The sequence below is a fragment of the Arvicanthis niloticus genome, chromosome 6 (genome assembly GCF_011762505.2).
Source record: "Arvicanthis niloticus isolate mArvNil1 chromosome 6, mArvNil1.pat.X, whole genome shotgun sequence".
Lineage (NCBI taxonomy): Eukaryota > Metazoa > Chordata > Mammalia > Rodentia > Muridae > Arvicanthis > Arvicanthis niloticus.
Genome location: NC_047663.1, coordinates 99748655 through 99766217, shown reverse-complemented (window position 1 = coordinate 99766217; position 17563 = coordinate 99748655). Strand labels below are relative to the sequence as shown.

General features: G+C 48.1%; 1 protein-coding gene and 1 long non-coding RNA gene across 2 annotated transcripts in view; one reads left to right on the top strand and one right to left on the bottom strand.

Annotated features, from left to right (window-relative positions):
- Tekt5 (tektin 5) overlaps positions 1-13303 on the top strand; it is a 38520-nt gene extending 25217 nt beyond the window's left edge. The window contains exons 6-7 of the mRNA XM_076937413.1: positions 9883-10037; positions 12759-13303. Of these exons, the coding sequence (XP_076793528.1) occupies positions 9883-10037; positions 12759-13248 (645 nt within the window). The 3' untranslated portion in view covers positions 13249-13303. The remainder of the gene's footprint in view (positions 1-9882; positions 10038-12758) is intronic.
- On the bottom strand, positions 8644-12900 carry LOC143442888 (uncharacterized). Its single transcript, XR_013111475.1, has 4 exons — positions 12780-12900; positions 12115-12234; positions 9825-10013; positions 8644-8924 (listed from the first exon to the last, which is right to left on the bottom strand). It is a non-coding gene; the product is annotated as an uncharacterized LOC143442888 (long non-coding RNA).
- Positions 13304-17563: the final 4260 nt, after the last annotated feature.

Genomic DNA, 17563 nt, shown 5'->3' with positions numbered 1-17563 from the left:
CTCAAAGCCTACTCCACGCCTCCTACAACAAGGCCACACCTACCCCTTCCTAAATAGTTTTCCAACTGGGAACAACACATTCAAACACAAGCCTATGGAAGCCACTGTCCTTCAAAACTAACTACAGTCAGTCAGGTATGGCCTGCTATAATCCTTTCATAAAACCCTAGGGATGTAGCTCAGTTGATAGAGTGTGTGTCTGGTGTGCACGAAACCCTGGGTATAGTTGATAGAGTGGGTGTGCCTAGGTTTGGTCCCCAGTGCTACAGAAAACTTAGGCTGTGTGTGTGTGTGTGTGTGTGTGTGTGTGTGTGTATGGGTGGGGGTGTCTATACCTGTAATCCTAGCACTTGGGAGGATCAGAAATTTAAGGTTATCCTCTGCTGTGTTTATTGAGTTTGAAACCATCTTAGGCTATGTGAGACCCTGGAGAGAGAGAGAGAGAGAGAGAGAGAGAGAGAGAGAGAGAGAGGTGATAGGTAGATAGATAGATAGATAGATAGATAGATAGATAGATAGATAGATAATGAGTGGATAGATACATAATAGATAGATGATAGATACATGATAGATAGATAGATAGATAGATAGATAGATAGATAGATAGATGAGACATAGGAAAGAGGGAGATGAGGGAAAAGAGAAATGTGTTGAGGAAATGCCCCTGAAGCCTTCAGATAGTGGGTTTCCAAGAACTTGTTCAGAGTGGTATAAAGTGCCCCCGCTCCATTTCGGGTTTGTTTTTACACTGATTTGTTGGAGGAGGCACCATCGCTCATTAGTGGAAGTCAGAGAAAAACTTGTGGGAGTCCGTTCTCTCCTTCCACCACGTAGGTCCTCAGGCTTGGCTGCAAGCACCTTTACCTGCTAAGCCATCCTGTAGGTCCCCACCCCAAATCATTCCCAAAGTCTAGCAGGGATTTCAGGACCCCTGCTGGAGATTGTTAACAACTGACATTTGTGTTCCTCTGCCATGGCTGTGCTCAGGGCTTGCTTGGCATCTGCATAGTTGAGCAATCATTTATAACCCAAATTTATTCCTGACCTGTCTGTCCAAGTTTGGAGACATTTTGTCTTGTCACAACTGCTGAGGGCATCCTGCCCTATCCTCCCCACCATTTTCCCCTGAGACAGGGTCTCTCTCTGATTGTAGTACTAGGATGACAGCCAGCAAGTCCCAGAGATCCTTCTGTCTCTGCTCCTCAGCATGGGGGTCACAGGGGCACAGGACCACACCCAGCTTTTCCTATGGGCCTTGAGATTTGAGCTCAGGTCTTTGTTCTTAAGCAGCAAATGCTCTTCCCCACCGAGCCTCCTCCCTCCCTCCCCCCTCAATGCCCACATTTAGGAGCTCCATAGGAGGACCCTGGCACAGGACCTTCCATGTCCTGAGTTCCTGGCAGGGTTCCTGAGCCCTTCTCTTTCCACTTTTTGCTCCTGGACTTGGATGAAGTTGAAAAATATCCCACTATTTAACACCCCCCACCCCGTCACCCCCCATCCCCGAATTCCAGGCCTCTTGCCCCTTTCTGAAGCTAGAGAGTCTGTTTGGATCAAGCCAGGCATCTCCTTGGAAACCCCTGGGTTTGTGCAAATCAGAAAACAATAAATTTGCAAGGTTGCACAAAGCTGGAGGAGGTGACTGCCAGCTGGAGCTGAGTCTACTCCTCTCTCCACGTTAAACCTCAGTTCCTGGCCTCCGAGGCTTGTTCTGCTGTCACAAGACAAGATGCAGGCAGGAAACTTTATGAGGCAGGCAGCCCTGCCACACGACGCCCCACCCCCACCCCCCAAAGTCATCGCCCTGGTCTGTGTTCCAGCTGGGAAGAGCAGCCTGCTTTTTGACCCAGTGAAAAGTCCTTTTGACTGGGGCTGTCAGGATCACTGCCTTCCACAGTGACTGTACAGTGCCAGTCAGTTGTCCCCAGTGCCAGGATGGAACTCGGGACTCTGCATGCTCTGGGAGCACTGTGCCATTAAATTCCAGATGCTTGCTGACAGGAGACCTATTGGGGGGTGAGTGGTTCTTCCTGCTGGGAATGGGGAGAAAGCAGTCTCCTTAACCTTGTGACTGTGGCCAAGGTACAGATGGAGAAACTGAGGCTGGGAGAAGTTCAGGATTTGCTAGAGACCACACATAGCAGAGGTGGTGCCTGTTTAGGTACAGTTTGTTGGCTCCAAGGCCTCTCTTCTAGAAGGTTCGTTTGGATTTTGCTAGGTAGGCAAGCTGCAGTCATGCTGATCCCAGCTCCACCGCTCCCTTCCCAGCTCCATCTGTCAGATGTCCTCTTACTCTTCCTGCCTCTGTCCTTACCATGATTCTGTGTGTCCTCCTGTTCCCAGCCATGTCTCTTTGTCTTGCAAACTCAACCAGAAACTGGCCTCAAACCACATATCAGCCCCGTTGTCCTTGAACATGCAGGACAATTGCCTGAGAGTCTTGTGAGCAGAGCCAGAAAGCAGGACTAGGCTGGGACAAGGCCGTCTGCCCTCTCCAGGAAGTTCTCAGACCTCAGTGGTCGCTGGCTCACATTTTGAGTTGCAAGTCGCTAAAGTGGTGGTTCTAGCCTGTGGGTCATGACCCCTTTGCAAACCTCTATCCGCAAAAATATTTACATCATGATTTGTAACAGTACCAAAATTGTAGTTATGGAGTAGCAACAAAAATAATTTTATGGATGGGGGGGTCACCACAGCATGAGGGGCTGTATGAGGGTTGCAGCATTAGGTTAAGAAACCACAGCTCTAGAGTAACTGTTCTCTGAATCCCAGAAGCCTGAGGATCAACAGCTTTGTAGCATTGAGAGGTCATGACTCGGTTTATGATGGTTTGTAGTGAGTTACAAACTAACAGGCCTAGGGGTAAATTCTGGCCCCTACCTGGTTGTATAAGTAAAGTTTTCCTAAACCATGGCCACAACCATCTCCACGAAGTCTGGCATCCCTCATACTGCAAACGCCAAGTTGAGTCATCTGGAAGAGGTCAACTTGAAGACTTATAAAGAAAGTATAGCAGATATGGTGACGCATACGGTATCAGCACTTGGAAGACTGAGGCAGGAGGACCACCCTGAGTTCTAGGCTAGCCTAGGCTACAGAGTTGAGATGCTGCCTCAGAAAAGAAAGGCTGGAGATGTGGCTCCGTGGGTAAAAACACTCACTGGGTAAGCCCAACAGGCTGGGTTCAATTCTGAGATCTCATGATGGAAGGAGAGAATTGGCTCCCTGGACTTGTCTTCTGATCTTCTGTTGATTTGTGCCATGGTTCACACCATCACCGCCCCAGTCCCTGTACATAAATTTTAAATGGAAAGAGGGGGAGAAGAAAAGAAAAATACCCAGGAACACTGGTGCTTAGCTTGGCCCCAGAATGAAAATGACTTGAACTCGTTCCCAGAGCACAGTGTTAGGAGTCTCCCAGGCTGGTGGCTAACTACAGCTTTGTGATTATAAAGTTGCAGACCCAGAGACAAATGATCTTGGACTATCTTTAATCCCCTCTTGTCTGATCTAGCATCCTTGTAGTCAGCAGGTAGAGCCTTTGGAATGGTCCAGCCAAACAACCTTCCAGCTTCTACTGGCCCTGAGGCCAAGGTGGTCATCAGGCAGTGCCTGCAGCCTACAGGAAGGTGTCCCATCCTGCTGTGACCTGCTAACCTGGTGTTCCCAGCAGTAAGTTTAGCAACAGCAAAGCACCTGTTTTATTCTGTAACTATGAAAAGTCACCTTTCCACTGTGCAACTTGAACTCACGGTCCCCAGTCCATGTTCACTTGATGTTTAGCTCAGAGTCAACCATATCTTATCCCCCTACAAGCAAGCAGTGGGCTTGTGCCACCAGTGAAAATCTCCATTTGAGTCTCAAAGCAAGGAGCTGTGGGGAAGGCAGGCGTGTACTTTGATGTAATTTGGGTTTTGATGGATGAGATGAGGGCCACTCACACTGGGCATGCCCACTGGGACCATCACTCTCAATGGAGCTCTTGTAGCATCTACTCACAGATAGATCCTGTAACGTCTTCACCAGTTCTCTGAACCCTCAGGCCGGACCCATCGATGTAAGAATCATCAATGTAAGAATTAACCATCTCATTCAGTCCTCATAGCAGCACCTTCGTGGGTTGTTGTAATTCTGCCAACCTAGCAAATGAAAGAAAACACATCTGCCAACTAGGAAGGGCTCTGTGGATATGGATTGTGTGAGGCACAGACCGGCTGGGAAACTCATAAGGTCACACAGCAGATAAGAAGAGCAGATGAGCTACGAAGTGTGTGTGACTTCAACACTGTGCGTTTTAGGGAGATGGAGTGATCTATCCTCTGATGTGCAGCACCAGGGGGGCTTCAGACACACCCTTCTGGGCATCCTTACTTTGAGTGGCAGGCACCCGGCCTTAAGGGGATGCAGAGGAGTGAAGAAGGAATTTTCTCCCCCATGCCCCCCTTTCCCAACTGAATTGCCACTCCCAGCCAGGGCAGGAAAAGCCTGGCAACTGCCTGATACAATATGCCAAGACTCCACCCATGGGGTGACCCCCTGGGCCCAATCCCCAGAGGTCCCGCCCAGCCTCTAGGATGAGCCAAACTGCCCTGGAGCCTGTTTCCCCTGCTCTGTGGGAACAGAGAGATGAACATTCCAGGGGAACCCCTCAGAGCCTGGGCCAAGATGCCAGGCAGTCGTGTGTCTGTCTCTCTCTCTCTCTCTCTCTCTCTCTCTGCCCTTGCTTGAGTGTGAAGTGTAACAAGGCAGGGTGTTAGTCTGGGGAGGGACTGCTCTCTCCAGAGGGCATCCACCTCTGCTCTGAGTGACTGCAAACATGAGTAGGCCTTGCTATGCCTGTGCCTCAAAGAAAGGGACTCACACTTTGGCTAAAGTTCTGAAGCGTTGTTTAATGGGGTACAACTGAAGCTGCCTATGCATATTAGCCAGGGCCTGAGGAGGTGGATGAAGGGACCTTGCCTGTGTCTGAGGAGGAGTCCCTTAAGCAGAGGGAATAGTGCCTGCAAAGGGCCTGTGTGTGATAAATACCTGCTTGAGTTCCTTCTTTGTTTTTGTTGGAAACAGCTTTCAGAGGTTAGTCCAGTCAGGACCTGGAGTGCTGAGATTGCAGATGTCCACCGCCATGCCCTGCAACCTGATTCATTTGATATAAATGTGGAGATATCACAGCTCTGGGGACAGGTCGGGGGTGGCTTCAAAGGAGGTAGAGTGTTTGTGGATACATGTACACAAGTTACATACGTTTAGTAAGAACTTGGAACTTGAGTCTCTGCATTCAGGAGCATGTGCCCGCTTGCCCAGGCTTTCCTCCCTAGAGGCCTCCTGGGTTCCTTGCTTCCTGCTTGCTCCGCATTCCCACCTGCAGGGAAGCAATTAACCCAGCCCCTTCTTGCTGAGGAACCTCTCAGTTTACCCACTTCTCTGTCAATACCACCACCCCCCCTCCCCGCCCTGCCCCACCTACGTAGTTCTACACTTCTAAGTCAAACAGATTTCTCTGACCAAGTCACCAAGGATTCCGAGAAGTCTCCTACCCACAGAGTCAGAACCTCAGTGGGGCAGAGCCAAACAGCTATTCTGAAGAATCTCTGGAACACTGATTTTTACTGTTTTGATAGTATTTTCCCCCTTGAACTGTAGATTCTTTTTAAAGGGAACCTTTCATTTACATGTATTTTATTTTGTGTGTGTGTGTGTGTGTGTGTGTGTGTGTGCATGGGATGATGCCTGTGTAGAGATCAGAGAACCTGGAGAGTGAGTTCCCTCTGTCCATTGTGAGGGTCTCGGGGTTAGAATTGAAACCATCACCAGGCACAGTGGCAAGAGCTTTTACCAGCCAAGTCATCTAATTAATTAATTTTGAGTCAGGGTCTCATGTAGCCCAGGTTAGCCTCACTGAGGATAACTTTGAACTCCTCCCACTTCTGCCTCCGGAATGCCCGGGATGACAGACAACACCCAATTGAAAGAAACTCTTGGGACTGGTTAGCTTTCTGTTTTTTTCCTTTGGTCCTGACGAAGGGGATGAGTTTATCTTTTGTGTGAGCTCTTGGCACACTGTCCATGTGAATTTCCTGGCTTCCATCTTTATCACTCTGTGATGCCACTAGCAGCATGCTCTTCATTTTTGGACACCCGTTTTGATTATCTGATTGTTGCTATGTTGCTCTTCATTTAATGTGCCATTACAAACACATGTACATGATATCTACACACTTGGGTCAGTAATGATCTCACAGGGGATTGGGCTGTTGTCCTTTGTTACCTTTCTCTGGGTTTGCTCACCAGAAAAGCCAATCCATTATGCTCCCCTGCTCAGGGTGATGGTCCTGATGGCTCAGGAAGGCCCAGGCCCTGGCCAGCACACACTGTTGTTTGTCCTGCAGCCTATTAAGATCATGGTCCACAGTCTTTCAGAGGCTGGATCTCCCACTGGGGATTCTGGAGACACGCAGGCTTCCAGGGCTTGTATCTCAGTAGAACTTGTGGGGCTTCTAGTCCTACTTTTGGATGGAGATAAGCCTGGCTCTGAGTGACAGGCTAGATAAGAGGCTGTGGGGAAGGAACATTTTTTTTGGCAGCAGGAACAGCCACCTGGACCTGGGCAGATGTGCCCTGGGTGTGAATCATCACTGGGCTGTAGCAGAAGGTTCTGGAAAGCCCCAGTGTTCTGGAAAACCCACAGACAGGTCTGATCAAGATGTGCAGCTAGGGGGTCGGGGGAAGGGGTGTGATGGAATAAGCAACTGAGGACTCCAGCCTGGAGCCTGGGGAAGGACAGAAGGGAACAGGAGGAAAGGGATCCCACACACTCTCCTGTCCTCACCCCTTTGTCCTTGTATCACCATGGATGCAAGTCCATCAGGTTCCTATCCTGACTTATTTATGTAGCACATGAATTCACCCTGGCCACTTTACCATACCAGCTAACGACTATGCACCTCAGTTTAAAGTCACTTCAATCTTTAATAACTTATTTAGAAGTGACAGTTTATGGACCAGGTGTACTAGCACATGCTTGTAATCCCAGCTCTCTGAAGGCTGAGGCAGGACAATTGTCTTGAGTTTTGGGGACGTCTGGGCTACATAGTGCGGTTGACTTTAAAAAAATCATTAAGAAAGATGTACATAGCAGCATGCATATGCCTGTGTCCAGCATTCCAGAGGCGATGCAGGAAGTTCATGAACCAGAGGCTAACCTTGGCTATGTACTAAGACCTTGCCTATAATAAAGATAAAGAAGAGGGAATCTCTGCAGCAAGTCTAGACTTTGAGACCCACTGTTATTCATTTAGTCCACGTACTGGGCAGGCTTCTCAAATTTAGCAAATGAAAACACAGAACACCCCATTATACCTGAACATCAGATTGTGTGATTTTTGAGTTTCAGCGTGTGCTATGCTGTAACTGAGGCATGTCTTGGATTGTTTGGACTGTTATAAATAGCATAGGCTGGACAATTTATAAATAGTGGATTTTACGTAGGTGCAGTGGCACATGCTCATATTCCCAGCCTTTTGGAGGCTAAAACCAGAGGGCTATGGGTTCCAGGCTAGATCAGGGTACACAGTAAGACTCTATTTCAAACAAACAAACAAACAAACAAACAAACTCACATCCAAGTAATGAAAGTCAAGTTTGGGAGGCTGGAAGTCTCCAGTATCAGAGAGACCCTTGGATTAGAAAATTGTATATTTCTTCTTTCTTGCATGATGGAAAGGATCCCACATCATGACCCATTCAATTTCCAAATGTGCCCCCTTCATCAGACATCATACAGAGTGAGGGTCTCCATATATATATATATATATATTTACATACATACACTTCTGAGAGTGTTGGCACTCAGTGACTCTGGAATTCAGATGTAACCATGTGTCCTGTGGTTTAGCTGGCCACTCTTCTGATAATGTTGGCGCCTACTCTTGGTTCTCTCTGTCCCTCTAGTCCCCCCAGTCTTGGCGATGGGATATTCCCAGCAGTATTTTACTAGTGATTTCTCTGGCTGACAGAGTAGGGATAATAAATGCCCCTTTTATGAGTTGGGTCTAATTTCAACATGGTGGCACACAAAGCCAGCATCTATTTACAGTAAAACTGAACCAAGCAGGGTCAAACAATGTCGTGGTTGAGCCTAGTGGTGCATTTTTTTTCTTTAAGTATTCTTTAATCTTGGGCTGTATGAAATTGAGCTCTTAGTGGTGGTGGATAATTGCAGAAGATTCTGGCAACAAAGCCATCGTGGACAGCATTACTTTTAGGCATGGCAGGAATAGAACACGTGCATCTTTGGTACTGGGTAATTCCAGGGCAGGAGTGGATATCAGCACAACCATCTACAAAGAACCTTCTCACAGGAGAGAACAGCTCTCAGATCCAGGCTGCTGTGTGCCTGAGGGTGGAGATTCCAGGTACTACCCTCCACTCAACCCTGGGGAAGGTTAGGGATGGCCAGGGGCCAGGCCAGGTCCTTTCAGTATTAATAGATCAGCCTAGTATGCCTATTCTTTATTGACACACTTGTTACATTATTTTTATTTGTGTATTAATTTTTGAGACAAGGCCTCATGTAGCCCAGGCTGGTCTCAAATTTACTTTGTAGTGAAGGATGTCCTTGAACTTCTGACCCACTTGCTTCTATCTCTTGAGTGCTTGGGTTACAGGAATGTACTGTTACTAGGGATGGACGTCAGGGCTTTGCACATACGTTTCCAGTTCATGTTCTTTTATATTTTATTATGGACAATTTCAAACACATAAAAGTATAGAAAGACACATAATGACTTCCGTGTCCCAGAACAAATGTCAACTCGTCACTGACCTGTTCCTCTGTGATCTTTTTCTCATTTTCTCAGGCATGCTGGGCAAACACTCTCCCATGGAGCTACAGCCAGTCTTGCATCTGCTTTTCTATAGATAGCAGTCTGATAAAAAAACAAAACAACAACAACAACAAAAAAGTTCACCCAGCCCAATGAATTTTAACAAGATGTTTCCAGTTTCATACCTCTGAAACTTTTACCCACACCAAGACATGGGCTGCTTCTCACCCTGCCAGGCTCCCTCCTGCTGGGATTCACATTTCCATAGAGTGGAGTAATGACAGCATTATGTGGGGAATATAATTTCTGTGAGTAGAGCTTAGATAACACCCTCCAACATACACACAACCACACACCACATGCACACATTCATACACACACACTTACACATACCATACACACTCATATATACCACATACACATTCACAGACTCACACACTCAAACAACCACATGCACACTCACACAAACATACACATACCCTCATATACACATTCATACACTCACACACTTACACACACCACACACAAACTCACACAGTACAATCACACACACACCACACACTCACATACAACTACACAAACACTCACATATACATACACACATTACACACATGCATAGACACTCATACACAGACACACACACACACTCACCACACACACACAAGACCAAACACACACACACACATACACCTTTTCTCCCTTCCTTCTTCTCTCTTTTTTCCTTTCCTTTTTTTTCCTTTCCCCTTTCTTCCCCCACCCCACCCCCCTTTCCTTCCTTCTTCTCTTCCCACTGAACAATGATTACCTTCCTCTGGCAGAGTTTCAAAACCCAAAATTAGTCTTGATGCTGGCCCAGCCCCAGCAGTCAGTGTCATGGTGACAAGCAGGAATGGTAGCAATTTCCAAAGGTCACCCAATTCACACTTCCTGTCCCAAAGGTGTTGAAGGTTGGGGACAGGGTAGGCTACAGGCCCCTGAGGTGACTTCAGTTCCCTGCCTTACCCATGAAGAGGAGGTGAGAGACTTCTGGCAGGCTGTGACAGTCTCCTCATTTCCCTAGATACTGCAGGAGATCTTCCAGGCAGAGAACACCATCATGTTGCTGGAGAGGGCCATTGTGGCCAAGGAATGCCCACTGAAGGTGGCCCAGACCAGGCTAGCATGTAGGACCCGACGGCCCAACGTGGAGCTCTGCAGGGATGTGCCACAGTTCAGGTGAGTTGGGGTGGGAAGGGACTACTGGGGTGGAGGAAGAGAAAGGTGGGTCTCAGAAGCTCCACTCTTGCTAGAGTTGTAGGTATTGGAGCCTGGGCTCTTCCTGGAAGGTCTAACAAGCTATGTTTGTCTACTCGTCCTTAACAGGCCAATTAGATGATCAACTAAAAAGCACAGGCAGGAGATTCATGCAGTGTGGCTACATTGGGGAAAGGAACATATACAGAGATCCAGCTCCAACACTCCCCCAGTGCATCCTCAGGGCCTCGCATGAGATTTACATTTAAGCAGAGGACAAGAGGACCTCACAGCAGCCCTGGTCCCCTGGTGCAGTCTCACCCATCATTGCCTGAGCTCTTGTCTCTCTTGCAAGGTGTTCTGATCAGAACTTGGTCAAGTCTCCTGATTGCGGTCTTCAGCCCTTTCCTTTCCATCATGAGACCCTGGGGGCAGGGATGGGAGAGAACTTCAGTCTCTTGGGACCTATAGTTTCAATCACGTGGTAGCCAACGTGAGGGACTCTTTAGAATATCTTCAGTCCTGCCTGGATGGTCACAGCAGGAACACTGCATCTGAGAACCAGACCCTGCATGACTCAGGACACCCAGTCCCAGAGCTGGTTTGGAGGTGCTGAGCTCTGGGCTCCACCCTGTCCCTCTCTAGAGCTTCCCCATCCCTCAACATCACATCTCTGCTCGGGAAACCCTTCTGCTTCCTCTGAAAGGCCAAGGAGACCTTAGCAGTAGGGACAGACCACAGTCCCAGCCCCTCCATTTCTTCAGCATCTCTCACCACAGGATCTGATGGAAGAAGAGGTGCCTGCTTACATCCCTGCTCATCTCCTACCTCTCTCCTTGCAACAAGCCCAAGTCTGGCTTGATCTCACCAGATCTCACCTACCCTGTTGGCTAAGTGAACTTGCTTCTGTTGAGGACAGGAGAGTGGATGGGAAGCTTATGTGTCTCCAGCAAGGGGGTTCAGGCACATAAGGCAGGGAGAAGTGCTGCCTGCCTCTGGCATCTAATGGCTGCCACAACCCTGGAGCCCCTTGCTTTGTCGACCATCATCATTCTATCCGTGGCCTCTTTTTCTTTGCTTTCTGCCTCATTGCTTACTTTTCATGTAGAACTGAGGATTGAACACAGGGCCCTACACATGTGAGGCAAACACTCTACCAACTGGACCATATCCTCATCCTTGTAAATTGAACTTAAATTAAATGGGGGCTGGAGGTGTATATTGGTAAAGTGTTTGCCTAGCGTGAGGTACTGAGTTGGTTCCCAGCACCTCAGAAACTGTGCACAGAAGCACAGACTCACAGAAGCACACAGGAGGTGGAGGAAGGGGGACCAGAAGTTCAGGGTCATCCTTGGCTACACAGAGTTTGAGTCCAGCCTAGGCTACATGAGACTTTGTCCTTTAAAAGTTTTTTAAAATTTAATTTAAAAGGTAGACTATGAATCGAATGAGCGGAGAGCTTTTGTAAATATCAGATTATGAGTCTAGAGGCCACATTTCACGAGCTCTTCAGCCTCGTGTAACTCCCTGGTTTGCCATTTGCAGACAGCATGGCCAGTTCAGAGCTCCTCTTGGCACTGCTGTGATAGAACTTTTCCTCCTTGGTCCCTACATGGCCCACTTATTCTCATCTTTTTTTCTACTCCAAAGTTCTCCATCCCGAGCCCTTCCAGGACTTTGGGAAATTCTTCAGAGGCAGGGTAAGGTGTGGGACAATATGGGCACTGGCCTCCCCCATGTCTCTGAGGCACATTCCACTCCAGGGGTCTTCCACTGTGTACAGTCTTCAGTCCCTCTGAGGCAGTTGGCCAGTGGTTGTGGGCTGCTGGGAGAGGCTCTCTTCCAGGCCAGGTGGCTTCCATCGGTTGGGAGCCACAATTCTCTGAGGAGTGAACCTGTGTGCCAAGAGGGGCTAACACAGCATGCATGGATGCGTTCCTGATGGAAGAGACCTGAGCAAAAGTCACCGTAACCTGATCTCGTATGTCAGTGAGGCTGGTTCCTGTGTTACGTGCAGAGACCATGTTTCTTAAGTAGCCAACCCTCATTCAAAGCTTACCTGACAGAGAAGGACCCATGATCTCAGCCCCCAGTAGGTGGAGGAAGAACAAGGTCTTCACGTTCCTCACCTTGACTATGGAGAGAATTTGAGGTGGTTCTGGATTGTGTGGGACAAGGACTGGAAAGGGAAGGAGATAATGGGGTAGGAGGATGACAAAGGGCAAAGGCAAGACAAAACATAACAAGTCACATAGTAGGCCTGGTATGCTTGAGTGGCTTAGGCAGGACAGCTTGAGCTGGAGACAATAACACCATGGCCAGCATAGTGACACTATCTTAGAAACAAACAAAACAGAATAAACCATTCCTTTGGGTTGTGGCCGAGTAGTTTTTCAGTGTGACTATGCCACAGTTTGTCTTTCCCTCTTCTGGACCATGATGGACAGTACTGCTGTAGACACTTGGTGTGAACACCCATCAGTTCAGGGGGGCAAGCCCGTGGTTAGCTTATTGACAGATTCTGCTCTCTGTACCACCTGTCTCCTCCTCCATGCTTTGTCAGCCTTGGTGACCCTCCCAGAGATGCTCCCCTCTCCGGCTGAGGACAACACTGCAGTGGCACCCCTAGGCACTTTACCAGTCATACAGGGGGTGGCTTTGCTGAAAGGAGAGTCACGGAGGTTTCTCTCTGCCCCGCCCCAGGCTCGTGAATGAGGTCTTTACCATAGACGACACTCTACAGACGCTCAAGCTGAGGCTTCGGGAGACGCAAGACACGTTGCAGCTGCTGGTGATGACCAAGTCCCGGCTGGAGCACGAGCTGGCCATCAAAGCCAACACCTTGTGCATTGACAAGGACAAATGCATGCGCATGCGCAAATCCTTCCCCAGCACGCCTCGCTTGACAGGCTACACCTGCTCTGGCATCGGCTCAGGCCCTTATGCCAGCCACGCCCCTCGTGTCAGCCCCTGCGGTGGAGGTGGATCCTCCTGCAGCGGCTCAGCGCTTTGCAGAGGCCCAGCCTCTTGCGGGGTCGGGGCCTCTTGCGGAGGTGGGGTCTCTTGCGGAGGCGGGGTCTCTTGTGGAGGCGGGGCCTCTTGTGGGGGTCCCGCCCCTTGTGGCGGCTCTGCCCTCTGTTCCCAGTCTTTGTCCGGTTCCTGCCCTGGTTCCTGCTTTGCACCGGTGTGTTAAATGGCATAATACTGGAAAAGGCTGAAAAGAAAATAAAAGAGTCGTTTTCTCCCTTGTCTGTTTTCAGGAAAATATGAAGAAGATTCAGAACCGAAGTAAATCAAAGCTCTCTGAGCTAGTTCCAGCAGTGGATAGCTCGGCGGGAGGTTCTGGGAGCTAGGACAGGATTCCTCAAGGACACCCCAGCTTCCTTTCTCCTCTCTTTTCCCTTCACTGTTTCCTTATTTTTCTTCTCCTCACTACTTAAGAGTTCAGTATATGAGCTGGAGCTCTGACTAGGTGGTGGCTTGTCCAGCATACTTAAAAGATACCAGGTTCATTTCCCAGTTGTTTCAGATTTACGAACTAGCGCAAAAGTAATAGAGTTGAGTAGAGATGGCTCAGCTGATAAGTCTTTGCTGACTCCGCGAGCTTCATAGTCAGGACTTTTATTAAAACAGTAGACGAAGTGGTGCACATCTCTATAACCAGCCCTTCTACAGCTCGAAAGGAGGCAGAAACAGGATTGCCAGGAAGCTCAAGGGCCAGCTAGCCTGGAGTAACCGGTGCTGGGACTCAAAGAAAGACTTTCAGGGCTGGACAAGTGCCTAGCACTTAAGAGCACTTACTGTTCATATAGAGGACTGAAGTTTGATTCCCAACATCCACATGGTGCATCACAACTGTCCATAAATCCTCATGGTGCTGTTCACTCAGTGTACCTGAATTTTCTTTCTGTACCTTGAGTCAGAATTTCATTATGTAGCCTGGGCTAATCTTGAACTCACAGATTCTCCTGCCTCTGCCTCCCAGGTGCTGAGACTAAAAGCTGTACCACCACACTCAACTCTCAGATTACTGGCATCGTACATGTTATAGAGAATTTGCCAAAACTAAGAGGTTAATATCCACATACTTCTGTCACTTAAACCCCAGAGTTCATTAGATCCCATCATTTTTTCCATCCACTTCCTCTTTCTGGTCCAGAATCTACATTCCACTGGTTAGAATGGATCTCTCATCTTTAAAAAAAAAATTTTTTTTTATTGTTTTGTTTTTTGAGATATGGGTCTTGATATCTGGCCTTTGCTAGACTCAAACTTTGTTGATCCAGTCTCTGCCTTCCAAGTGCTGGTGTGTGTGTGTGTGTGTGTGTGTGTGTGTGTGTGTGTGTAGGATACAGGGCAAGTTTGTGGTGTCATTTTCTCCTTCCACCCTTTGTGGGCCCTGGAGATAGAACTCAGGTCACCAGACCTGCCTAGCAAGTGCTTTTACCCTTTGGACTACCTGGCCAGCTTCAGCTTCTGCGTCCACTTACAATCCATCTGAATGAGAGCTTCCTTCAGCTCCCCTGATGAATTCTTTCTGAAATTTAGCATAGCAGTGTGGACGTGTGTTTATCTTATACCTTGAGTTCCAAGTCTGATGCTGTGTCCTATATAGCCTGTTGCTCTAAAGAACCGTCTAGTGCAGTGGTTCTCAACTTGGCAAATCTTTATCTCCAAAAATATTTACATTACGACTCATAATAGCAGCAAAAAAAAAAAAATAGTCTTAAGGTTGGGGTCACCACAGCATGAGGAACTGTGTTAGAGGGTTGCAGCGTTAGGAAGGTCGCAGGTTAGGAAGGTCACTGCTTTGAGGGTGGAAACGCCAGCATGCATGCTTGTGTGTAACAATTTTGAGAAACTGATGTTTAGGACTTTTTGGTTGAAATTGGAAAAAAAAAAAAACAAGCAGAAGGAATCAGGGTACCTGAGACTTCAGTCATCTCTGGTTCTCAGGCTTTACGCACAGTGGTTGTCATAGACACTTCAGCCAAGAGCAAGAGCCCACATTAGTGTATACAAATGTATAGGACTGACTTCAGCCTGCATTTGGTAGGCAGCTAACACCTGAGTGTGAGATGTGTGGTTGTATTGAGGGTGGGAAGCCCCAGACCCACCTGCCAAATACAGCAGAAGGCCCAGACTATGGTGGACCACCCCAACGCACTGTGTGCACACAGGCGCGCGCGCGCACACACACACACACACTGATTCTCTTCTCAGAGGTCAGCATGCTACTAACCACAAATAAACAGGGTAGAGCCTCTGCAGCAGACAGAGCCCATGGCAGGAAATCTCAGAGACAGCCCTAAGGCTGGCCCCATTCCAGGCCCAAGAACAGGCTGAGAGGTCATAGAGAAATTCCCAGCTGACCCACTTTAAGTTGGCAAAGGAGGGATGCTGTCCAGTTAGAGGGCTCCAAGAAACACCAGTCTCTAAGGAGTGTGTGTGTGTGTGTGTGTGTGTGTGTGTGTGTGTGTGTGTGTGCATTTTCCTGAAGACTAGAACTGGTGCTAGAACTCTAGGAAATTTTGAAGAGAGAGAAAAGTGAAGCTCACTGTATGGGCACCAAGGAGGCTGATGGGTGTGGGACCAGACCTTGATCTCTAGAGGCTTTTCATAACCCATCATAACCCTTGCTGACATTTGAATAATGAAGGCTGCATTTATATGCATATATGTGCATTTAGCTTTTTTTATGGAACTGGTTGTGGTGGCCCATGCTTTTCAGGAGGCAGAGGCAGGCAGGTTTCTGTGTTTGAAGTCAGACTGGTTTACATAGCAAATTCCTGGCTTTCCAGGGATATACAGCCCTGCCTCAGGGGGAAGAAAAGAGCTTATATGCCTACCTTTCACCCATATCCTTTGGTATGGATGATACATAGTTGGCAATATTGCATTTGATACAGTTCTCTCCACATCTTACTGATCCTCTCTTGTCCTGCCTCAAAGATGTCACTGCTGACATTGCATAAGCCCTTTTTGCTGGGATTTGGTAGGAACTCTGGACTCCTTGAGTCTGGGGAGAGCTTGACTTGGTGGAGCACTTGCCTAGCATGCGTGAAGCCCTGGGTTCCATCCTCCAGCACTGCATAAAACTGGGCATGGTGGGTCTGAAGAAATGGCTCAGCAGTTAAGAGAGCATACCACTCTTGCAGAGTACAGGGGTTCAGCTCCCTGAACCCACATCAAGGCTCAAGTGTCTGTGAATGCCAGTTCCAAAGGAGTCAGTGTTCTCCTCTTCTGCCTCCAAGGACATGTGGTGTACATGAATCTATGCAAGCACAAACATATACACAAAAAACCCACAAGTGGCCTGGTGTGATGGAGTGTGTCTTTAATCCTAGCACTCTGAAGGTAAAAGCAGACTGATCAGGAGTTCAAAGTCATCAGCTACCCATGGAGTCTGGCATCAGTCTGGTTTATATGAGATTCTGTCTCAAAGAACAGGGATGAAGAAGAGATAGAAATAGCCTGGTCCCTCTGGAAAGTCAAGTCCTAGGGTGGAGACAAGAGGGCTGGAGAGATAGCTTGGCATTTAACAGCACTTTTCTCCCCAGGGGACCTGGGATGGATTCCCAGCACACACATGATGATTCACAACCATTTATAGCTTCAGTTCTGGGGGGACGGATGCCCTGTTCTGAACACATACATGCATGTAGGCATAACACTCATATATATAAAAGAAACCTTTTTTATTTTTATTTTTGTTTATTTTTATTTTGTTTTATTTTTAAAGAAGGGACTTGAATGGTACCCTTGAGATCTGGAATGGTGAACAGACTTGGTCAGCTTTTCTGTGGTCCTATGCTTTCCTGTGTGACCCATTCACAAGCAGTGTATATCTGTGCGAGACTCCAAACAGGATGGCTATGTTCTTGAAGCCTCCCCTCCTGGGCATCCCAGGAGAGCAGCTCTGTTCAGCTGAGGAGTTCAGTGGCTCTTTTACAAAAACATTTTTTAATTCCTTTTTTTTTTTCTTTGTGTGTGTGGTGGAGGCTCATGCCATAGCAAGCCAGTTCTGTCCTTCTACCATGTATGACCTGGGGACAGAACTCAGGAGCAGTCAGGCTGGATAGCAAGTGCCTTCACCTGCTGAGAGATCTCATGGCCCTGGGTTCTCCTTGCACACACACACACACACACACACACACACACACACACCTCCCAGTGATGTGAATTTTCTGCTACCAATGGCTGAGTCGAGGAGAGACATCAGATGTGAAACTCCACAATGCTGTGCTTCAGTTTGCTCTGCTTCAGGGAGGCCTCACCAGACCTAATCTAAACCCAGGCTGCTGCCTTTATGTCTGATCACTGAGCCAAAGGCTCCTCTTGTGTATTGGGCATCAGTTACTTTTACACCATTGGGACTAAAATCCCTAGAGATGACTCATGGCAGAAAATGCTGTCATGTCAGGAAAGAGTTGGCAGAGTGGCACTGTCTATAGCAGTGCAAGCCACACAGGCACAGGGAGCCGATGTTCACAACATGGTGGACCTGG